The sequence below is a fragment of the Lactuca virosa genome, chromosome 9 (genome assembly GCF_052849685.1).
Source record: "Lactuca virosa cultivar CGN04683 chromosome 9, Lactuca_virosa_CGN04683_v6, whole genome shotgun sequence".
Classification (NCBI taxonomy): Eukaryota; Viridiplantae; Streptophyta; class Magnoliopsida; order Asterales; family Asteraceae; genus Lactuca; species Lactuca virosa.
In genome coordinates, this window is record NC_136434.1 from 118,355,022 (window position 1) to 118,381,080 (window position 26,059).

Genomic DNA, 26,059 nt, shown 5'->3' on the forward strand with positions numbered 1-26,059 from the left:
TTGAGGTGAGTACATGTTGGCATTTTTCCCACTTTGGGGTACATGGCAAAATGAATTTTTGATAATGAAATGTAATGCTTTGATATATGAAATTTTTTGAAATAAAAGTGTTAAATGTTTTTGAAAAGAATGTTTTGAAAGTAAAGAACGTTTTGGAAGAATAAATGTTTTGATAACGTGTTTGAAATGAATATTTTGATACTGACATATGAAATATGCAAATCATGGAAAGTAATGACAAGAAATGGAAAATAATGAAAAAAATGGAATGTAATGAAATGAATTGGAAAATAATGAAATGAAAATTGTCCGGGTCGTGATACCTCATAAGAGGCACTAGAGGAATCTATCGGGGTGGCGTCTCCCCTTCGCGAGATAGATGTCCTAATGGAAATGATGTATTAGTGGATTGATTTGTTTTTTCCACCTTGGTCTAAACTTAGGAGTGGTTCCTTTATTGGACGTAGACCCTAAGTATAAAAATGGAAACGGTTTAATACCATAATTAGCCTTTAATGAAAGAAGGAATGGAATGTGAAAATAAATGTCTTTTGAAATATGTTATGACTAATGAAATATTTTGATATGGAACGAATTATGGGAAATGTCTATTTGAACGATGAAATATTTTTAATGAAAATGTGATAAATGTTTTGGGTCACAAACCCGCGTAGCTTGCGAGATATTTTTGTCTTACGTATCTTTTTTTAATGTCATGTATTCGAGGTTGCAATTAAGGAGAAAATTGATAGATGGAAGTTAGAAGTTTAAGAGATAGAAAATGGAGTGAACTTGTTAAGTTTCTTTTTAATGTTATTGATGTAATTCTTATTTGCTTGTTATGGTTTGTATGATGCTGAATGGTAACACCTAATGTTTTATTCATAAATGTTTTTGTGGGACCGATTTTTGTTAAATTTCGGTTAATACCCGTAATGATTTGTTTTAACCATAGCATTTTAAAGTTCGAAAAAGTTTGAAAAAAATTGGGGTGTTACAGGGTAATAGCAAACGAGCTTCTTGACGAGCTTGAACCAAACTTAAGCTTATTTAGACTTATCAGACAAAACACGAGCCGAGCTCGAGCTCGAGCCAAGCTTGTACAATTCTTCACGAGCATGAGCCAAGCTACATACTATAAAGCTCGAACTGAGCCGAGCTCAAGCTCGGTTCGGCTCGTTTGCATCCCTAGTCTGATAATGTGGCATTGTGTCATGTCATGCACCACACCCTCAAGTCTTATGAATACTTGAAATAACCATAGGGGCATTTGATTTGTTGTATTTTTTGCGATTTTACCATAATTGAAATTTAATTCGTACACATTCACGTGTTTGTTTCAAAAATATATAGAATTAAATTCCAACGAAATCCATCAAAATACGTTGATCAAATGTTTCTATAAACCTTCCTAGAACCAATGAATTTTAAGTCCTAACTTATTATGATAATAAAAAGTAAAACAAGATAAGTAAATAGTAAAATAATTTAATAATTGTATTACCAAAAATTAAAAGAAAATAATAATTATATCGTTTAATCCATATTATAATAATAAAGAGAAAAAAAACATAAAAATAAGATTGATATGAAATGGAAAAAAAAAATCAAATATTTTTTTAATCTTTTGCTCGTATATTTTTTCTATTTTTAGATCAAGACAACTATCAAATCAATAAAGAGAGAATTGACAAAAATGTATTTCAAATGTTATTATTTTATATGAATAAAAAGATAAATAGGAATAAAAGATAAAAATAATATTTATTTTTTCAAAAAAAATAATAACGTTTATTTAAAATAAAAATAAAAACAATCAAAGATTCAATCATAATGGTGTCTCATGGAATCTTCAATTTGGATTGTTAGACTTTTTATTTTTTATTGTTTGTGAAATTTTTAATTAACTCAAGTTGGTCTAGTTGTGTTGGCAATGTGATTTGATTGGCTTCTATTCATTAATTCTTTAATTCGTGTAGCTTGCAACTTGTTTAAACATAACAGCAACATGAATAATAGATATTGAAAGAAACAATGAAGCTTAACTTGTGTTGTTTAATCTTTGATTTTATTTGTTTATATGATTAAATCCTGTTAGTCTTTAATGCTTCTTCTTTTTTTTTTCTTATTTTCCTTGGTATTAAAAATAATGAATTTGCCTCTTGTTAGTCTTTGTTTTATAAAGCCGGTAATTAATATATAAAAACTTGATTTAGCATGTTTAATATTTGTATTCTACTCGAAACACAAACATCTTATTATTCTTTTTCTTATGTTATGAGATAAACTAAAAGTACAAAATATATTTTTAAAATAGTTAAAGTTTATTAATAATAGGGTTGGTGTGGAAGAAGATGATGATGGGAAAGACAAAAAGTCTAAGGTTTATTTGAATTTGTATAAGAAAATGATAAGATAAAAGCAAAAATATTATTTTATAAAGGTCTAATGGTTTTTTATTAATACCTTTTACGATGGACCAATACTGAAATAAAAAATAATTCATTAGAATGTTATTTTTTTCGTTCAACAACTTTAATAAATAAGATGAATCATTCAAGGTCTCTTGACCACTCAGGCCTTTTGCCATTCGATGTTGAATCATTTAGTTTCTACCAAACAGTCCCTAAAACAAAATCGGAATTTATCGGACGTACATATTCATGTTTACCATTTGACAATTACTTGTAACTTACTTAAATTTAAATGCTTGTAATTCAAACTATTGAATTATATTTTTGAATAATAATTGATTACTTAAATGGTGTTTGTTTTTTTGAAATAAAAATCCATAAAGTCTGCGGACCACCTCTGTAACCCTCTGCAATAGAAGAGGTGGATCAAACGACTGCAGACTGTAATAAGAAGCGTGTTTGTTTTTTTAACATCTGCATGCTGCTGCAGATATTAAAAAATTAAAATAATCTGATTTTATAATCCGAAAATAGTTTTTTAATACAGAAAATTTAATAATGTATGATAGTTCGGCAAAAATTTATGATATTTCAGCAAAAAATAATGATATTTTAACAAAAAATAAAGATATTTTAGCATAAAATAATGATATTTCATCAACAAATTATTATTATTCAATATAAAAAAACCAACAAGAATAAACAAAAAAAAACGAAAAAAAAATGTGAAATAAGATTTCAACAATATATAATCAATATTTTAGCAAGGAAAAAGAAGAAGAAGAGTTTGGAAGAGGCAAAACAAGTGTTGCGCTAAGAAGAACACGCACAGAGGTTTTTTAATCCGCAGACTTCTGAAAAACAAACAGCTGCGAGATGAAAAGTATTGCGCGTGTGCTGCGCCGCGCAGCAATAAGAGGTCTGAAGAGATCTTTTCCAAAAAACAAACATCACCTTAGAAAACATTTTATTAAACTAATATAACAAAAATTAAGAGTTAATATGGTTTTAAATTCGTTTGAGAAAAACATGGTGGTTGGTGAACATGTAGAAAATCTCAAATGGTCAAAATAAAGGGTGGTAGGTGTGGGTTTAGAAAGTAGTCACCAACCACAACGATTATTAAAATAAATTATTTAATGATTAATAATGATTACCTGGTACTTTTATTATGATTGGTCAAAATCTAAATTACATAAATTAAAAGAAAATAGATTTAAAATTTAGTCCACAAAATCAATTTGGATTCCGTAATCCATTAATAAACTAATAGGTCTATGATCCGGTGTATATTCACATTATTATATATATATATATATTAAAATTGTGGAGGAAAAGAACAGTAAAGTTGTCATACTTTGTCTACCTTTGGTCACTTGATTTACATATCCGGTCCCTGTACTTCTTTAATTAATTTATTCATGTCCTTTTGTTTGTGTTCCATTCAACTTCCCATTTTTTTTGACAGAATTGGTCCCTATATTATTGTTGGAAGTTAGGAATACTAAATTTGGATGTTTTTTGGCAACTTTGCTCATTATTCTTTACCCATTTTGACACTTTTGGTCCTTACAATCAATATTTTTAAACTTTTTTGGAACCTTTTAATATTTAAAGTTTGGCCACAAAACTTTAACGGTTTGACAACTTTGATCCCTTTTCTAAAAAGTTGCTAATTCCTACCCCTTTAATTCTTTAGCCATTTTCACACTTCTGTTCCTTGCAGTCAAAACTTTTACATTTTTTGTCCGGGGCAAAGCCCAGACTTTTCATCCTTGCACTTTCTATGTCTGTCATATTTATCAATTCGGAAACAACATTGAAAGCTTCTGACCCCCGCGTAGCGGGGGTAACCTTTCTAGTTTTAATTAATTTAATCTTAGGTAGATAATTGGTAAGATGATTTTTGAATTTTAATATATTTTTTTTTTGAAATGACGAAATTTTATTAAAAACCACAGCCTATAAAGAGAAAAGGTCGGGCAAAGAAAAACAAAAAACAAAGTACAAACAAAAACAAATAAAACGATTACATGATATCAAAGGGAGAGCAAACTCAAACCGCCCATTTACAATTCTCGTAATTACCCCTATGTTTAATCCAACCAAACACCATAGCGAGCACACTATCCGCCAAAAAAGAAAGAGAAGAACTCATATTATTAAAAATGCTATCATTTCTCGCTTTCAAAATACACCATAAGAAACCAAAGATGATGGCCAACAAAATCTTCCTTTTTTTAGGACAATTTCCCCAAGTTGCAGCAAATTGCACAAGCCCCCCAACTGAATTAAAATTCTGCCACTGGATACATCACCAATTGAACGTCCACCTTAGGGAAACTTCCACCTGAGGACAACTTAGAAAAATGATTGGAATCGTCGATTCCACCATTGCAGAACTGGCAGGAGATGTTCGAGACAGAAATACTCCTTCGAGCGAGAGCCACAGCCGAAGGAAGCCTATCAATACAAGCCCTCCAAACAAAGACAATAATTTTCAACGGAACTAGCCTTAACCAGACAGTCGGATTAGGCATAGGAACAATAAGCTTAGAATCGATTATGACACGCAAGTCATGGACGAAAAAGTTCCCATTAGGAGAAAGCTTTGATTTCCAAATATCTGACTCGTTACTCAAAACCATCTCATCCGTGCAGCTCCTTACGTCTCTCAATTCCTTGATTTCAATATAGCTACTAGGAATTCTCTTCCAAGCCCCGACAAATCTATTATTCAAGATTCTCTCCTCAATATAACATGATTTTTTCTTATCAAGTGCGAAAAGAGTTAGGAATCTAGCAGCCAAAGAACCACAACCTGTCCAATCATCTAACCAGAACAAAGTAGACTTGCCGGAACCAACATGTATTTGAAAAACTGAAGAAACATCGATTCCAATCTCCTCCACCACATGAGCCACCTTGACGACATTAAACCAGATTCCAGTAATTTATTTTTTAGCAAGACCGTCAATAGGTTTTCTCATGTTGTTGTGAATTCCACAGATGACTCGCCTCCATAAAGAGACCGAGTCACATTTAAACCGCCAAAGCCATTTGTATAACAAAGCCTAATTCAATGAGTTGAGGGAGCCCACCCCGAGACCACCTTGATCCTTAGGACCAAGAATCACCTTCCAGGCCACCCAATTAATTTTATTTTTTACTTCAATCCCTCCCCACAGAAAAGGTCTGCGAATCTTCTCAAGATGCTCAATAACGGACTTAGGAGCCATGAACAGCGAAAAGAAAAATAAAGGTAACGATCCAAGGACCGATTTGACAAGAGTTAAACGACTACCTAAAGAAAGATGTTTAGCTTTCCATGCGGAAAGTTTGGATTGAACCTTTTCAATAATGGGCCACCAATTCCATTTAAGATTCATATTAGCTCCAACCGGAACCTCGAGGTACTTGAAAGGGAAAGAAGCCGCTTCACACCCAAGGATCCTAGCACAACTTGACACCTCATTATTAGAAACCCCAATAGCAAACGCCTTCGATTTATGAAAATTCACTTTTAAACCGGAAGCTGCATGAAAACATTTGAGAATACGAGCCAAGTTTGCAAAATTTGAGCTCGTCCAATCCCCAATGAAAAGAGCATCATCAGCATAAAACAAATGTGACACATAGATTTTTGACTAGTGGTTCTCATAGCAACATTTAAACCCTCCATGGCAATGATAAAAAGTTTATACAATACTACAATAGTCGGATTTTATTTTGAATTATTGTTTATACAATCATCGTTATGACTACATGGCTAAAATTTTGATATTCATAGGTATAAAAAGATTTTCAAATGTTTAATATTTTTTGGGGTATTTATATCAACTATGTGACATCTCTATATTTTCAGAACCAGTTAAAACTTTTTCTTTACGCTTTAAGTTATTATGTTGCGGAAAATCCTAGCTTAATTGAAACAATTTGAGATAACATAAGTTATTTCATTATATTAAAATACCATGGATGTCACCATTAATATCCAAACATAGGTTACAATATAAATACTAAAAGGTCTCGAAATACTATTATAGCCACATCTCTTATTTCACTTGGCATCCTAATTAGTTTCCAGCAGTCTTAGTTCTGCTACCTGTGATGCATATAAATTGAGTGTGTCATGTTTGAGAAAACCTTGTAAGATGCATAGGGTTTTCAAGTCCATAATATATTAATGATAATATATCATGATAACATTCCTGCAAAAACAGACATTACCAAATAATATAGATATATAAGATCTAATGTAAATATCCATAAGACAATCTACACAGCCGAACCGATGCTCACAAATCCTAAGTCAACGATCATCTAGAAGAATCACCTTACCTAATGAATCGTTTGAGCAACTTTTTGACTATACAACTAAGGGAGTCCTTGGCCAGTGTAAGTCATATTAAAAGCAACCAATGTTCAAAGTATTTGATAAATATGGTATCACATTTTATCTATGTTTGTGGGTTATAAGTCCACAATAGCAACGTAATTCACTAGACCGCCTAGAATGGTTAAATGCTGTCATCAACTTTGGTCGATGACCCAGACATACTTGCCAGTTGTCTGATCTGGACCCACCATTTATGGTCATCCAAGAATAGGAGGAGTACTACACTCCGTCTTGATCTCACACTCTACCTCCAGATGAGACCTATTCGACATTCTTCTTAATTTGAACTTGGCAATCCTTTATAAGCCTTATTTTTATAACTAAACAAGACTATTGCTTAAGGCATTCTACTTCCAATACAAATCCTAATCAATCAATACTATTACAATTTATACAAATAGCAGAGAGTATAATCTATATAGTTAGCATTTAATAAATAGTTTTATTAAATTATGCTTTTGAAAGTAACTACGCATTCACCTGACAAAAGTGGGTGATTCGAGGTTCGGGCAGCGCGTCGCCTTAACACCTTAGCCTTTCAAAAGACCTAAAGTCTTAATCTAGTTTCATATTCTTTGAGACTATAATAAAGAAAGTCTAGATCCCTCAATAATCTCAATGTCTACATCAAGATTTATCAAGACAGGAATAACCAGGTAGGATCATATCGAAGGTAGGGTCCGTTTGGTATACAGAGTAAACTGTTTGGAAATCCCACTTTAAATACCTCACTAAATCCAGCCTAGACATCACTCATGTAAGTAGATCAATAAATATTTTAACTTGGAATCACTGACAAATCTTATTTATAGGTTCATAATAACAACTATGATTATAAATATAAGTTACACTTAAAGCATAATAAGTGCAGCTTAACTTACAAAGTTTTCTAACGAGAACCAGTAATTACGAGGGCAGATATCTCACCCGAAAGCTTCTAATTCTCCGGCTCTATGATTCCGCAGGGTCTCGTTATAGTAGTCGTGTAACGCCCGGATCCTGGTATGTATTTTAAATCAAATTAGTCATTTTGCAAAGGGACTCGACGAGTTGGAGGCCCCAAACTCGTCGAGTAGGAATGGATTTTTAGACGCGAGACTTAAAGTCTACTCAACGAGTTGAGAGCCTCAACTCGACGAGTAGGGATGCCAGAGTGAAACCCTAATTTTCAGGGTTTGCACCCTATTTAAACAACTTAACCTCCAAAGGGTGGCCTCATTTGTAGCCTCCATCACTCCAAACCCTAGCCACGAAACCCTAATCCACATTTGAGTGTTCTTGAGCCATTTTTGTGTGTTCTTGGTGATTTTGAAGCTTGAGAAGGAAGGAGAATCTTGAGGATTCAAGAGAAAGCCAGTAGATCCGGAAGTTGAGCTGCATTTCTAACTTATTTGAGGTATAAAGTTGATACCTTGGCTTTCCTTTCCTTAGATCTTCATTTAGGGTTGTATTTTGTTACTTTTGGGCCATATTGAAGTCATTTTCGGGATTTGAGTGTATCATGAGGTTTTGACTTCAGATCTAGGCACTCATGAGCTTATGAGGCTTAAAGTTGCCAGCTTTATCAAACCTTGGCCCTTCCCCATGCCCTAGATCCCTTATATAGCTTAGTTTTGGTGTTTCTAACTTCATGACACCATGCATGGACGTAAAGTTAGCAACTTTATGTGGTAACTTAGTCCAAGGGGACTAGATCCATGCTTTGGAAGCATTGAACCCGACTAGAAACGACTGAATGGGTTTAGACAATGGGGGACTCGACGAGTTGTTCATACAACTCGGCGAGTTGGGTCGTGGTCCCCCAACCTTTTATGTTACTGGGCAAACTCGTCGAGTCTAGGAGATGACTCAGCAAGTTGGATATGGGTTCTGGGTTTTGGAAGATTGAAGAACTCAACGAGTTCAAGGAAGAACTCGACAAGTTGTAAGTGAAATGTCCCGACTCTGTTATGAAGAGAAACTCGACGAGTCCATGAAAGAACTCGACGAATTGGATCGAGATTTCCAGGGTTTTATGGATCATGGAACTCGGCGAGTTGAGTCAACCAGGATGTTGACTTTGACCAGGATGTTGAATTTGACCAAGATGGTAACTTTGACTTTGACCATTGACCAGAGTTGACCCTTAGAGGGGTTATGAGTATGAAAGGGTAATTAAAGGAGATTTTTATGTGTAGGAGTTTGAGAGCAGTTGATCCCAGAGCTAAGGACAGTTCAGCTACTACACGACATTTGAGGTGAGTTACCTTCCAGTAAAAGTGGGTTGAAGGCACCAATACTGGCCCACAAGTAAGAGTTATAGTAGAGATGATTGTCTTTGTGATAATTATCTGGTATGTCACTGTCTGTTATGATGTATGTGCTAGTATGCTATGATATTATGTGATAGTGGTAGGAGGGGTAGGATAGACCCCAGTACCGGTCGATTGGGCCGAAGGGGTATGCCAGCACCCAGATAAGCTAGGAAGAATATGACTTATGGTTTTATGAGCTAGAATGTTATATGGTAGAAGTAGGGGGTGAAATAGTCCCCAGTACCGGTCGAAAGGACCGAAGGGGTAGGCCAGGTTCCTGATATGCTAGGAGAGGTACCGGTCGAAAGGACCGAAGGGGTAGGCCAGCACCCTGACATGCTAGGCAAGTTACCGGTCGCAAGAGACCGAAGGGGTAGGCCAGCACCCTGATATGCTAGGCAGTTACCGGTTAAAAGAGACTGAAAGGGTAGTCCAGTACCCGGATATGGTAGACAATATAATTATTGTATGGTATGTGGTATGATGGGGGAACTCACCAAGCATTGTGCTTACATTTTTCAGTTTTTGTTTAAGGTCCTTCTTCTTCGAAGGGAAAGGAGCCGGCACAGTAGCAGCGCATCGCACATACGATTTTCCGCACATAAGATTCTTGGGATTTTGTACTCTAACATTATTATATTATGACATGTTTTGTGACATATGACTTATGGGTTTTTATGATATGAGATAACTTCATTATGTTTTCAATAACCCATTTTATGAATTATTAAATTAAAAATGAAATTTTTGGTCTTAAATTTTGGGATGTTGCAAGTCGGGAACTAGGGAGTAAAGATATTAGGGATACAAGAGAGTTCCAGAGGATTTTGGGTGAAGGGATGAAAAAATGAGTTGCAAAAGCGTGGTTTATATAGAGTTGAAGGGGGGGGGGGGGTGTCTAGGCACACCAAGTCTCTTGTCAGGGCGTTCACGTGGATCCATTCAAATGCTAACACATGGCAGATTTTGGGTGGAGTTGCGTCGCTTGTCTGAAGCGTGTCGCACTCCTTGTCTACGCGCGTAAAAATTTAATATTTTTTCAAAAATTTGTATCTTCTTCATACAAGCTCCGTTTTTGACGTTCTTTATATCCACGCGTATCGAGCGACGAGTACTACAACTTTTATTTAGACGTTGTTGGCTAATTCTTATTTTATTTTTACAGTTATACTTTTAACATGCTTAGACCGTTAAAGTATGTATAAAAATCATAACTTTCTCATACGATATCCGTTCTCGATTGTCTTTATATCGACGGATAGGTATTGACGAGATCATAAACTCTTGTTTAGATTGTTTTTTCTAACAATCGGCCGATTTCAATTTCGGTTTCTATGTCGCACACTGCTACGCTGAAACTTCGAAAAATCATAACGTCCTCTAACGAAGTCAGATTTTAGGCGTTCTTTATACGCACGAGTTCTCTTTTTCGATTACTACGATTTTTATTTAGATTATTTATCAAAAATAATCTTTTATTTTTAATTTCTATTTTAGCCTTATTTATTACGTTTCGACGTAAGTTTCTACACAATTATCATATACACCTAATATCTCTACAATTTACATATATATATATATATATATATATATATATATATATATATATATATATATATGAATAATTCACTTTCATTTATTCATAGAAGATTTCAATCATTGAACAACACGAGTACCGATTCATAACCGTGCCAAGCGATAAACGTGGACGTTAAAAAAATAAGGGTTTTATATATTATTAACTAGTCATTTAGGTAGATTAGTTACATGTGATTTTTAGGTGGTGGTGGAGGTGGCATTTAGTAGCAAATGTAGTGGCGACGGTGGTGGTGGTGGCAATGGTGGTGATGGTAGTGGTGTTGGCAGTTGTGGCGGCGGAGGTGGTGGTGGTTGTGGTAGCGACGGAAGTAGTGGGTGGCGGTGGTGGTGGAGGGATTTCATATGTAGTGTTAAAAATAAAAATGGTAGTATAGTAATCTTCAACATTCCCACTTGAAAGGAATTGTAATTCCTTCATTTTTTGGATGGAATTTATTTTCCTTCTCTAGAAGGAAAGTTGTACTCTGATAGATGTCATTTTATGCTTATTTTAGGATAATTTTTATTAACATTTAGCGTCATAATTTTATATTTGCATGCGATTAGTTTAAATAATGTTCAACTCATGTCTTTCGTTAGAATTCGCGTACTGCTAGCGTTTTTATGTCGTTTTCAGATAATATGAGTGGAGCAGATTTGTGGGAGCAACTTTAGATGCGTTTAATGGAGCATTGTAATTAATTGGAACTTGGAACTTATGAAAGATTGTGTGGAATGCCTTGAAGCTGTTTTGGTCATGAAAAATTCGATCGAATTGATCCTACGAAGATAGATTGCTACATTCTAAAGCCTAAGGGATGTTGTTGGCAGCTTTGACCCCTTATCTGTATTTTGAACATATCTTATAACTCGTAACTCCGATTGAAGAGATTCAAAATGTTCCAGAAAGTAAACAAAAATTCAAACAACTTTCATGTTTGTGAAAAAGTAGAAAAACACATATATTCGATCGAATTTTTCCCATAAATTGAATCTAATTTTCACTTCGCAGTTTCAGAAAGTCCCGAAAATCAAAAAATGCAAAATTCAATAAAAGACTTAAAAAATTCGATCGTGCTTCTCAAAAATTCTATCGAATTTTTGGGTTTCTTGCTCCCGAAGACTCTGGCTCATATTTATAGGACGCCTCTTTGATTAGTTTGAAGGTTGGACAATTGTTGAAGCTCCAGATGACAAAAATGACGATTTCTAAGGCGATTTCTCTCTGATTTCAGCGATTTCTGAAGATCTAAAGACTGTGGATCGTGTATCTCAGTTAGTTTAGTAAGATTCATTAGTTTAATTATTCAATTTACTAGTTTTTATCAGATTTTATCCATGTTTGGCTAAACCCTAGTTTTCAGTTCTACATAGACTAGTACTTTTCATGTGACCAGTTATCAGATTTGGTTTTCATTGTGTGCTTCTATTTAGTTGTTTCAATTTTGAGCTTAATGAATGTTTGATTTTTAATTCTTCTTAGTCTGATCACCTATCTAGGGTTTAATCATTCCAGTTAATAAGTTAACAGATTCCGTAATTGTTCTTGTCAACTGTTAATAAGTAACAAGTATCAGATTGGTTCCGTGATTGAGATTTAACTATGATATAAACTGAAATTGCATATCTTTACGCTTCCGAGCTTGTGAGAAGTATTGGGTGTTGCTAGGAATTTTACACAGATCTTAATGCAACTTTTCTGATCTTAATTAAGAGCTTGTTTAATTAGACAATAAAAAGTTAGGGTTAACTAAATAGCTTGTTTTGGTTAATTTAACTAGGTAAAAGAGATTATACTAGATCTGGTTAGTTTTTCTCAGTACCAGCTTAGATAGAATGCATTTTGAATAACCAGATCTACGTTGATTGCATGACTAGGAAAATCGCAGCATAACTAAATTCATTTTTATTACTGATTTCGTTTAGTTAATTTCACCACAACTTTTAGTTTACTTTTTAATCAAAAACCCCCCCTTTTTATTATTTTCTGTTAAATAACTAGTATGGGTGTTACACAAAGAGGCATTGACCATTAGGGTGTGTCCCTGAGGATTCTACCTTGCTTCCCTATGTTATCCTTTAGTGCAACCACACAGTGAAAATATTATTTGTTTAAATCGTGCGCGACAACGGTTTAAAAAGTTGGTGTCGTTGTCGGGGACACGGTGCTTCTAATAGTTTGTATGCCAAGAACTTTTCGCACATGTATGCCTCTAGTTTTTTATCCAGAAACTGAGAAGACTGCAACGAAACTGAAGAAAGAAGCAGCAAAACGAAAACAATCAGCTGGTTGTTTGGTTCATAATCATCCTCCCTACCACCTGAAATCACCACACCACAAGGCAGTCCCTTGTGAAACGAACTAGAAATTATTGTCTCGTCCTTCCCAAAAGTACCCCCATCTTTTCCTTCTAACAGCCCCTTTAAAAGATATTCGCCAACACCCTCTGAACATTCAGAAACACCAGAACCTTCATAACCCAACTCCCCAAAATCAGCCATGAGTGTAGACAAAGCAGAGAAAACTCTTAGAGAATGGGCAATACAAGAGGTTAATCAACAACCTCTTTGCATCACTTTTCCAGAAGCCCAGAACTTCGAGCTAAAATCTAGTCTGATACACCTTCTCCCTACGTTCAGAGGCTTAGAAAACGAAGACCCACATAAATTCCTCAAGGAATTTCATGTGGTTTGCTCCGGAATGAAGCCATGTGTCATTACTGAAGACAAGATAAATCTAAGGGCATTCCTCTTCTCACTTCAAGACCCAGTGAGAGAATGGATGTACGAGCTTCCATCCGGATCAATCACCACGTGGACAGAAATCGCAAAAGTATTTTTAGAAAAATATTTTCCGGAAATGCGAGTTTTGAGTCTTCACAGAGAAATACTTGGTATCAAACAAGGAAGAAGAAAAGCTCTACATACATATTGGAATAGATTTAATAAGTTTTTGGTTCGTTGCCCCCAATATGAAATCAGTGATTACCAACTATACAACTGCTTCTGCGAAGGTCTGACACCCATGGAGCGACGATTGATAAATGCTTCAAGTGGCGGATCCATAGGTGATATGACACTAACTGAAATCCGGAACCGATAGAAAAGTTTGTGATCGAGTCAAAACATTTCGGGATGGAAGATGAGTGGTGTAACATCCCATAAATCACGATAAGATTTTTCATTTTTCAATTAAGGTAAAATCATTGTTTCTAGTTAAAACCCAAATCAAAAACCAAGTATCAAATAGAAATAACCCAAAATCAGTGTATCATAAAATCTCCCAAACATATCACCGAAGGATGTGTACGATCACGCCTTTGCCTTGCCTCGATCATCAGAAGTACCTAAAACATAACACTTAAACCGTAACTCAAATCTTAGTGAGTTTCCCTAAAATACCACCACACAAACATTTAACAACATGCATACTAGGTCCACAACCATCGAGATGGATTACCCCTGAGCCCACAACATGATTCTGGCTTGCCTTTCTGGCCCACAGCTCATGTCTGGATTGCTCCCCAGCCCACAACATAAGTCTAGATTACCCTTTTCTGGCCCACAACTTATGTTTTATTTTCTCTCGGGTTTGTTAGCTTCCGTACAAAGCAGTATTGCCTCAACCCAACCGTACTATGTCGACATATGCAACAAATACAAACATGTAACAGCAACAGATACTCATGTAGATCTTAACATATCACTACAGCATAACAACATCCTAAACTAGTATACATAATCTAATGGGTCGACATTGGTGCCTTCGACCCACAAGTAGAGTGAGGAAACTCACCTCACAGTATGAAATGTAGCTGAACAAATCATAGCTCCAACTGCTGACTCTATAGGTCACCTATACAACAAACAGTGATCTAATCTCAAACTACTGCTCAAAATACCAAAAATACTTCTAAGTCAAACTTAGTCAAAATTCTAGTCAAATTCAATGTCAAAAAGTCAAAGATCCCACTTAGGTTGACTACGACATGCATACTCTCCTATACCCCCAGCATAGAGGGTGCCTTTCATGTTACGGGCTCCAAACCTAGTATGTGCAGTGTACCAGTGCTGAATCTAAAACTCAGCATTAAGTCCTTATTGCATAAAGCCAATCGATTTCGAGAACAATTTGAGTTTGCTACCAAATTCGATCTTCATCAACAATCCTCAAGAAGAATTAAACCGAGACGACAAAGAGTAGAATAAAGGCGTAAAATGATGTCTTTGGATTTGGGCTTGATCAAAACAATCAATGAATAGCAATGGATCGCTTTGATTTGCACTCAAAAATATAAATCAACAAAATGGGATTAAACATCGAATCATCTAATAGAACATGTGATTGGACTCACGTTTGGATATGATGAACAGTAAAAAAAATTGAATTTGGGCTAAAAATCGGATCGAAACTTAGATTTGGGCTTGATCTATTGAAAAATTTATTGGATCATAACAATTGGACTGAAACAAATTTGATCCAATGAGTCGAAAACGATCAAAAAATTCAAGAACGCAAGCACGAATCAAAGATATTTAGAGAGATCATCGAGAAACTCACCATAAAAGTTCCAATTGTTTTGAATGTAGCCAAATCGAGAACCGTTTCTACAAAAAATCGCTTTGATCTTCGAAGAACCTCTCTGATACCAATTGATGTGAATTATGAGCATTTGATTTGGCATGCGGAATTAAAGAACACATAGAACATGGTGATTTGGGTGCTAAAAGGTGTATTCGATCATAGTAAATGAGTACAAAAAGGTACTAGATCTAGAACTCCATAAATACCTCACTCACTAATCACTATGAACTACATCTTCAAGCACACCTCTACAAATGGTATCGAACCCACCTTATATAGAGGTGTTTACATCTCTCTCTCTCTCTCTCTCTATCTATCTATCTATCTATCTATCTATCTATCTATCTATCTATCTATCTATCTATCTATCTATCTATCTATCTCTCATGCTACAAAGCTACTCTATCACATGCAAGTGGGTCTACATGAGTCAAGCCATTTACAAAGTCATACATGCATAACTTTGCACCCTAACAAACACCAAACTTCATATCCAGGACAAAAGGGATGTCTTAATGGATAAAGTTGCTGACTTTATCCATTTGCATGCATACAAGAGGGTATAAACTCAAACCCTTGGTCCAAAAGTCATCCAAAGCTCCAAAACTCTTGCATGGCTTAATGAGAGTGTCCAAACTCTCATTTTTATGAATCCATGAGCTTAAAAACACAGAAAACTAAATTTCAAGGACCTGGAGTAGCTCATACTCCACTAGACCAAAACTATGGGACCAAAAATATACACAAACTCTAGACTAGAAAGATCTAAGAAAATAACTCATCAAGTTCCAAGCTTTATACCTTCAAATGATGCTTGAGGGTGAGATACTTCTGGATCAAGGTTGTCTTGAGCTTCCAAGATGATTCCACTTCCTTATCCTTCCTTCAAGAACACCAAAAATGCACTCTCAAACTCAAAAAGGCTCACACAAAGGATTAGGTTTTGCAAGGGACGATTTGGGAGATGGATGTTGATGAGGAAAAAGTTCTTGAGGAGATAAGGATGTTTAAATAGGGCTCAAACCCTAAAAATTAAGGTTTGCTCATTTGTTACGTACGCCCAGCATACTTGTGAGTACGCCCAGTGTACTCACATGAAGGCGTGACTTCATTAAATGAGTTATGGGACCAATTTGAAACAAATTTCATTATAAGGGTTGAAATGGAAAATGCTTGGTGTTTGGGTGTTACAATTACCCCCCACTTGAATCAAACTTTGTCCTCAAAGTCTGGTGTTGCGAATAACTCAGGGTAGTGTTCTCTCATCTCTGCCTCGGGTTCCCAAGTCCATTTAGAACCCTTCCGATGTCACACCCCTGACAGCTAGTGGAAAAGTCGAGGTGGGCGACGTAAATCAGTAATCACAGTTATTGAACATACATTGAACAGTACAAATATAATCTTCTACTATTACCAAAATAGAAATTACATTGACAATGACTATTGCTAAATCGTGACACACGCGTAACTATTCGACTTTTACAAATGTATAATATAAATAACGAAGAGTCTTCTGAGTGAACACTTCCGACCTGCTAAATAACGTGATAATGCATGCATTAAGATACGTCAACAAAATTATTGGTGAGTTCTACAGGTTTTGACACAAAGTATTTTTATAATCAAAAGTGTTTTATAAAACTTATCTGGTTGACAAACTTTTATAAATACATACTTTTCTATCAAAATTATAAAATAATTGAGCTATAAAAATGTATTTGGCCTCATTTATAAATACCATTTGTTCAAATCTAAAAGTACAAAATTTAAAAAAATACACATAAGTAAATCAGACTTATATCAAATTTGTACGGTTCTCATGACCAAAATGCATTTTATATAAGGATTTTGAATACCAGTTTATATAAAATAAATTCATATCACACCTTGTGAAAACATAAAATGACCAACTTTACTCTAGAAACCTTGTATAAGAATTTGTATAGTTTATATATAAAACTCATAAGTTTCGAATTTATAAACTTTGTAAAATCGTGTCATGGTATTAATTAAGTATTATCTTACTTAATTTAGGAACCGACACTTAACCAGTGGGGCAAACTCCTTCCATATAAATATTGTGTTTTCATATAAAAACAAAGGGTTTATATAATAACTTATTAAATGTAAGTTAATAAACCTTAACTAGTCGTGTCATGTTATTAATTAAGTGTTATATGACTTAATTTTTGGTATTGACACTTATCGTTTTGAGTCACAAACTATCCCATTAAATACAGTCTCTTTCAACTAGTATAAGTGAATAAAAACCCTGTATAAACCAAATGTGAATTTTATACGGTAACGAAACAAATATGGGATCTATAATGAGCTCATAACCGAACTGCGACACGACACCTCTGCACCAACACTAAAAAGGCGTGCTAAAAGTTCCACAGCACGAACATTTTTCCCAACGGCCAAACATTAAGTTATATTTGATAACGAGAAATTACGTCATATCAAAGATTTAGTTATCCAATTGAATTAATCTTAGACACTTAACCATTTGGAGAGAGGGTATTTCCCGGTTTTAAGGTGAGCCTATAACCGAAACTATAGATGTTCCTACCCTGAAAGGGCATAAGAAATGGAGGTGTCTGGATCATTACTAACGCATTAAAAAGTCTTGTAGTAATAAAGAAAGAACACTTGACGCCAGTTTAATCTCGTCAGACGAAGTTGTAGCTAGCAACCACAGGCGGATAATATCGACCCGCATAAATCTATACCATCTATCATAGTTTTACACCAAAGTTCTTTATTATAAATCTATGTCGTACGCTTAGATTTACACTATACCCTCCCGGATTAACGGTTATGGCACTAGGGTTGGTTCTAGAATTTTGATACTAAGGAACGACATGTATCACAACATAAATCCCGCCTTCAACGAATCTAGGATTTAACACACAAGATCTAGTCTCAAAATCCCATGACAGTTTTGTCGACTAACCAACTCACAATTCACACAAGGGATATCAAGCTCCAATCTTAAGTTTTTAAGGTTTTTAAAACTTAGAGTTTTTAAGCTAATTATGATTTTAATTTAAAGTTTGGACAGCACGACAACTGCGTTTTGAATAATTCCATGTTTTTAACCAATTGAAAATTATCCAAATCACACGGTTTAAAACACAGATATACAAGTAGACGATTATTAGATAATTCACTATGACATGTTTAATCTTCATTTATCAACAGTTTAAGGCAATGCACATTTTTGTTGTACATAATTATGTTGAATAGCATATTTGTTTATATGTATAATGTCTTTTCATACTTTCTCAACATATCCTTGCATATATACAAAAAGTATTACAATTTATGATTCGTCAAATAACTTATATCTTTATGGCAATCTACTTAAAATCTTGTGATTTTGATATTAATTAATATATCACAACAAGGTGTAATTATGTCATTTATAGCATTCTACTATAACTTATATGATTTATTGATGATTTATACATTTTAGATTGATATTTCATAAACTTTTGACCAATAATAAAGAATGATGCAATGTTGTGTATAAAATTTTAAAACTATCAAAACTATAGACACGCATGTATTCTCCCCCAAATATTAAAACTGTAAAAGAGGTGTCGTAGAAACTCACCCTTGAAGCGTGATCTTGATCTAGACTTGTAATTAGTTCATTTTTGTGAAGCTGTCGTGAGAAAACACAATTTACGCCTTCTTGAGTTTAAAACAAATCATCGGGACTATTTTTGTTATGTAATTAACAAAAGGGACAGTTTTGATATTACTTAACAAGTGTAAGGTTGTTTTGGTTAAAATAACATAATAGAGGGTTGATTTGATTTTGTAAAGCCATTGAAAGGTTGTTATAATTAATCCAAATTATTGGGCGGGACTGATTTGGTTATTTAACACAAACAGAGGGGTTGGTTTGGATTAATTGATATAAATGGGGGGGTGTGTTCTTGTCAAGTGATCAAACACAACAAATGGAAGCAGGTCTCCGTCTTCGTTCCTTCAACAGATCGCGAAGGGGAAATGAACGGAAGCAAAAATCGAAGGGGTACGACGGTGTTCGATCAAATCGCAAGGAAGGACAGAGAGATCTATCTTTGGCGACTCTCTGAGGGTTTAATTTGCATCGCCAGCGGCAGCAAACCAAGGGGAAGGAGAACAAGGTAGCTCCAATCAGCAGATGATCTGTAGTCAAGATCGGCGATCCCCAATCGACTTCTAAGCCTTAATTGTTGGCAGCTTCATACGCAAGGAAGAAGAGTAGCAATGTTAGCAATACCTGGCTGGGGTGTTTGGCTGCTTGATGTCGACGGGAAGGATCAGAAGAAAAGAGGTTGTCGCCTCTTTGTTTTTCGTCAGAAGATCACCACTCACTAGTGGTGTTTCTCGATTTCAATTGAAGAAGAAGGATGGAGAACAGCAGCAGCAGTAAATTCATGGGGTGCTTGGCTGTTGTTGTTTGATGTTCACAAGGAGAGGGAGACAACCGATCTCTGATGAGTCCTTTGTGAGTCTCCTCTTTGTCGCTGGAAACAGTAAACCGGAAGGGAAAAGTCAACAGTATCAGTCGACATTGGTGGGGTGTTTGTTGGTGCTACCTGATAGAAATAGGGAGGTTATTGCCTCCTCTTTGGCCGGAATTACCACCTCCAGTGAGTGGTGATTACCGAGAAACCAACAAAAAAGAGGAAGAAGGAAACCAAGCAAAAGAAGAATAAGGGATCAAAGATGGAGACCGAAAGTTTGAGTAAATTATTGTAGAGAGAAGAGTGCAGCTTCTATTTGAAGCTAAGGCTGCATTATTGAAGTCTTAGCTTGACTTTTGAAGGATATTTTGGGTAATAGTCAAACACAACGCATTTTTGTGATTTAAATCCCGTTTCTTGAATTTCGTGCCATCACAGCGTTTCGTAATTTTTTTTATAAAAGTGTCTGCTTATTGTCTCTGTTGTGGGGATTCCATAAATGCAGACAAAATTTAATTCCGGTATACCAAACTTTAGGAATCAGCGTTTAAAGTTTCGCGATTAATTGTTTCGGATTCGACTGATTCTATGAATCTAATTTTGGTCGAGATTAAAAATGTGATAAAAATAAAATAAACGAATATACCATAATCCAAGTTCAAAAACGTGCTCAAAAGTGATTTTTGAGGTTTGTAGCTATTCCAAACGAAGCAGTGCATAGTTGTTTTCAGGAAATCAGATAAATACTGATTTTTATAACTTTAAAGAGGCGTAACTTCTTCATACGATATCCGTTTTGGACATTATTTATATCCATGGAATCAGGTATACTTATTTCAAAAAATAATTTAACGTCACAAATATATTTAATTTTTGGTGATTTTCGATTCGATCATCAACGGTAGATGTTTTGAGCAGTTTGAGATGCTCTAAAAGTAATTATGAATATGATATATTTAATATAAATTATAAACATAGAATTACAAACAATTGAGCCTTAATACATAGCGTTTCACGGTGGTTTGACCGCCAAACTTTGACTAATTTTACCAATGTGTTACATCTGATGCTGCCACCGGACCTTGACCAATGTTACCACCTTATTGCGCAAGGCCTTCGTCTTCCTATCCAAAATCACCACTGGCCTCTCAACATAATTCAGGCAATCATTAACCTGCATATCATCCAAAGGAACCAAAGTTGAATCATCAACCACACACCTTTGAAGCTGGGAAACATGGAAGGTGTTGTGAATCTGACAAACTCCTCAGGCAGATCCAGTCGATAGGCCACCCTGCCAACCGTGGTAATCACTCGAAACGACCCGATAAATTGGGCCCCAATATTCCCCCCTTCTTGAATTGTATTACACTCTTCCAAGGTGATACCTTCAGTAAAACCATGTTGCCAACCTGGAACTCCAACTCAGATCGATGTTTGTCAGCATGACTCTTCTGCCAACTCTGAGTTGTATGCAACCTCTGTCTGATCTGCTGAATAAGCTCTGACTTCTGAAGGACTGACTCAGTATTTCCTATAACCATGTGATCAATCTCTCCCTAATAGACTGGGTTACAACACTTCCTCCCATAAAGAAGTTCAAATGGCGGTTCACTGATACATGAATGATAGCGGTTGTTGTAAGAAAACTTAACAAGAGGAAGGTAGGAGTCCTAACTCCCACCAAAATCTATAACACAGGCTCTCAACATATCCTCGAGCGTCTAGATGGTCCTCTCACTCTGGACGTCAGTCTGCGGATGATAAGCAATACTAAAGTGCAACCTCGTACCCAATTCCTCGTGGAACCTCTGCCAAAATCGAGAAGTGAACCGAACATATCAATCATATATAATGGAAACCGGAACACCATGCCGAACTACAATCTCGCACACATATACATCGGCCAATTTATCGGTCGAGGAGCTCTCCCGAATAGCTAGAAAGTGGGCACTCTTGGTCAGACGGCCCACTATGTAATAACCGGAAAATTTTAGATCAAGCAAGGTCTAAATCTTAACCAAGTATAAGTGAAACCACATTGCAACCTTGCTGCATTGTATCATCTATAGCCATGAGGGCAAGTTTATAAGTTAATAAGTAGGTGTAGATTGAAACCTATGTTGAGATAAGCTAAGATAAGTCAACATAAGCCAAAAAGATTAAGTCTAAACCATAAATGGATACACTATATAAAGGTTTTCGGTTTAGGGAATCTAATCCCACACCAACACCGAAATCACTTCCTTTATGGAAGTGATGGCCGAAAACACTTCCTTTATGGAAGCAATGACCGAAATCTCAATTGTTAACACTATAGGACCGGAAACACCACTTAAGGACCGAAATCCCTCCTTGCCAAGACCGAAATCACTAGTTAAGGCTCATTAAAGCCAGAATTTATCCCTATATATATGTATGACCGCAAACCATTCTCACAATTCACTTTTCACACTGAAATCATCCTCACATTTGCTCTCAAAACTCATCCAAAATCACCATATCTTCATAAATAATTGTTAGGGTCGAAATGTTGTAATAGTCGAAGTTTGTATTTAGTGTCTTCGAACATTTATATAATGTATTTTACTAGGGCATAATATTCGAAGCTTCATGTTTTGTCCTTAGTATATTTTTTGTACGCTTTTCTCTTCTATAAATAGGAGTGGTTACTAGTGTCTTAGAAACGAAGTCTTTACAGAATATTCATTGTACTCTGTAAAATTTGCTAAAGCGTAATAGAGCCAAACAAATCATATTTACATCGGTGTTCAAATCTTTCAATTCTACTTTGAATTTACTCTCTAATTCGTTCAATACTTGATTCATTGTCTCATCAATTGGTATCAGATCAGGAATCATATCTCTGATCTGATTTTCACTTTGTTCAAAAGGTTTTTGAGTCAACTTTTTGATTCAAAAGTTTCCGCACTTTTTGAAAGTGAAAAATTGTTTAGATCTAAGTATGTGATTCGATTCTGCACTTAATTCATTGAATCGAGTATTCTAAGAGTGATTGTGATTTGAATCATACAGTTCGTTGTCAAATTCTCAAAGTTTCTTCAAAAATTCTCAAGGATCTATTCCGTACAACAATGGCGTCATTCAATCTGAATTCCATGACTTCATTTTCTCATCTTCTAGGATCATCCACCAAAATTCCTATGCTCATCCCTGAGTATTACGATCAGTGGGCTGATCGTATGCAGGATTATCTCAATGGATTGGATGAAGAACTGTGGAATTGCATTTCTGGCAATCTCAATCCACCATCGAATGTTCAACCAATTGGTTCTTCCTCTGGAAACTCTGAAGTTGAAAATCAATCTGATCATCTGAAAAAGCTGGAGAAAAGGTGTATAAGAGAGCTAAGAGGAGCTTTGCCTCCAGTTGTTTACAACTACGTGAGGAGTTGTACAACTGCAAAGGAAATCTGGAACAATCTCAAGGAAAAATTTCAGGGAAGTGAGAAGACGAAAGTTAATTCTGTGAAGCAATGTTTAGTGGAGCTGAAGGACTGCAGACAGAAAGATGGTGAAACAATTGAAGTTTATTACGATCGTCTTAATGAATTGATATATCGATGCAATCGATATGGTATCACTAGATCAGCCATGGAATTCAATCTGATATTTGTTATGGGACTTCGAAAGGAATGGCGTAGTGTGAGCATGATGGTGAAGAATCAACAGAGCTTTGATACGTCAACATTAAATGACTTGTACAACCAACTTAAGACTCATGAAAGCGAAGTGAACGAAATAGCTGAAGAATCGAAGGCTATGTTGGGAGGTCCACTAGCTTTGGTTTCGAAGATCTCTGAAAAAGATGCTGAGAAAGATGCTTCGGATGAAGATGAAGGGTTCATCATGAACTCAGATGATGAGGCAGTTGCCTTTTATTCAAACAATCGTGTGGAAAAGTTCTTCAAAAAGCCTTTCAATCCGAAGGCAAAGTCGTCTGAGACAAAAGGGAACTTTCTGAGTAAAAGTGCTGGGGAAGAGAAAAAGAAAGATGAGATGAAAGATTCGAAGTCTGTTGAGGGAAAGTATGAGAAGAAGCTAAAGGGAGATGCTGGGATTGATTGTCATTATTGCAATGGTGCTAATCACCTTGCTAATGACTGTATGCTTCGAAAGAAGGATGAGAGAAAGAACAAAGTCAAGGATGAGGCGTACTATGCTGAAAAGTTGGAGGAGGTTCATGCGAAAGCCAAGAATTTGTCTCTGGTTGCAAAGGATGCGAATGAGGATGAAGATGGTACTTATCAAATCTGGTCATCTGGATCAGATGATGAGGAAATGCGAAATCCAACCCATGGAGCTATGTTTGCAAAAATGGAGGAAGAATCAGAGGAGGAAACATACGAAGTGCATGGAAGATGCTTCGTATCAAAAGCTGCTGACAAATCACCAATGACCACAAAGGTACGAAACATTCTTGAATCTTTTAATATTCCAGTACATGCTTATAATTCTGAATTAGTATCTTTTGATGAAACTGTTACTTATTTTGATTCGATTGTGGTATCTGCTAGCAATGAGGCTAAGAAGCTGTCAATGCAATTGCTAGAGACACAGAAGAAATTAGATTCGAAAATCACTAAGATAGATTGTCTAGAACTTCAAATAACGAATATCATGGTTGATAGGGACAATTTATCTAGTGATAATAAACTGTTGTTAGCACAAAGAAACATTTACTGTAATGCTGCTAAAAGATTATATGGGAAAATAACTGAACTTCATCATTCATGCGAAATCAGTAAAGAACAACATAGAAAATTGCTGCCATTTTTAGCTTATGAAAGAGCTAAGGTAGATAACATTTTGTATGACTGTGAAAAAGAAATAGCTGATTTTGACAAAGTTCCGAATGACAAGTATAGATATGGAATTGTCAAGGTTGATGAATGTCTTGATTCGAATGATTTAGTTAACATTGTAAATGATACTTTGACTAAATCTGAACAAATTCACATTTTGAAAAAGACTGAGAATTCATCATCTGATTCTCAATCTAATTTTGCTGATATTGAAGATAATTCTGACAATATTAGTGACATTAGTGAGCTTGAAGATGTTGATTGTTCTCAGTTGTCTATTGTTAATGTTGCTTCGAATTCTAAAGGGAAAGAAAAAGTTAAGGATTTGATAGTTGAGAAAGAAACTGGTATTCCCTCAACTTCGAAAGTTAGTGAAATAAACTTCGTGGATCTCAAAGATTACCAAACTGATGATAGTGATGATGAAGATGTAGAGAAAGTTTCGAAAGAAAAGAAATCTTCAAAGAAAGAAGTAATTCCACGAATAGTTGTTGACCAAGTGTATGGTGATACACAAAAGTTCGAAAAAGTGATGAATGAAAAAGGTGAACATTATCTTGAAACAAACACGGTGGGTTTTCCAAATTTCAAATGCACAGATAATGTCATTTTTCCAAATCAAGTTTTCGTAACTACCGGAAATGTTGAGAATATCAAACCAGAGTTCAAGAAGATGGTTGAGGAGGATAAATCAAAAACAACTGAGGAAGGTTTTTTCGCAAATCAAAACACAGTTGAAAACAACTTAACAAAGAATTCATATATTTTTCAACGACAAAAACCACAAAAACAATGGGTTGAAAAATCAAAAGTTGAAAAAAAGAAAGTAATTCGTGTTGAAAAGGAAAATGAAAAAGTTGTCAAATTAAACTCTAAAGAATTTAAAGATCAAATTGACAAATTTTCGAAGGAAAACAACATTTCAAAAAGACAAGCACGAAAGAAAATATTTTGGCAAAATATTGAGTCTCAAACGATGTCTGAATCACAATCCATCAAAAAGGTTTTCAAAGTTAAAAATGATTCTTTTTCAAAAACTCAACAATCATCTCAATCAAATCAAACAAGGCCTGAAGTACATAAGCAAACAAAGTTTTCGAAAGTTTCTGAAACTAACAAAACAAGAGATTTTTCAGAAAGATCCAATTCAAATCAAAAAGTTTTTCAACGTCAACATTTTAAATCAAAAGTTGATACATCCTATGCTTACTCTTATGTTACCAAACCCAAAGTTGATTTTGTACCTCAAAAGCCAAATTTTCCTAATTACACAAAGAAAGAAACTATGAGGATGTCACGGGAAAAAGGAATGACTTCAAGGAAGAACATTGACCATTGGCTTGACGGAAGAGGAAAAATGTATCAGTCAAATAAATATTCAAAAGAGCAAATTCATGAAGCATACGAAAAGTATGTCAATACTTCTTCGAATGGCAGCTCATCATCTAAGGATTCGAATATCTCAGTCAAAACATGGAGACATGTCACAAAAGCGAAGACT

General features: G+C 35.2%; 1 protein-coding gene across 1 annotated transcript; it reads left to right on the plus strand.

The window, feature by feature from the left end:
- Nucleotides 1–13,185: 13,185 nt before the first annotated feature.
- On the plus strand, nucleotides 13,186–13,788 carry LOC145139708 (uncharacterized). Its single transcript, XM_079073438.1, has one exon. It carries the CDS (start codon nucleotides 13,186–13,188, stop codon nucleotides 13,786–13,788), a length of 603 nt encoding a protein of 200 aa, XP_078929564.1.
- Nucleotides 13,789–26,059: the final 12,271 nt, after the last annotated feature.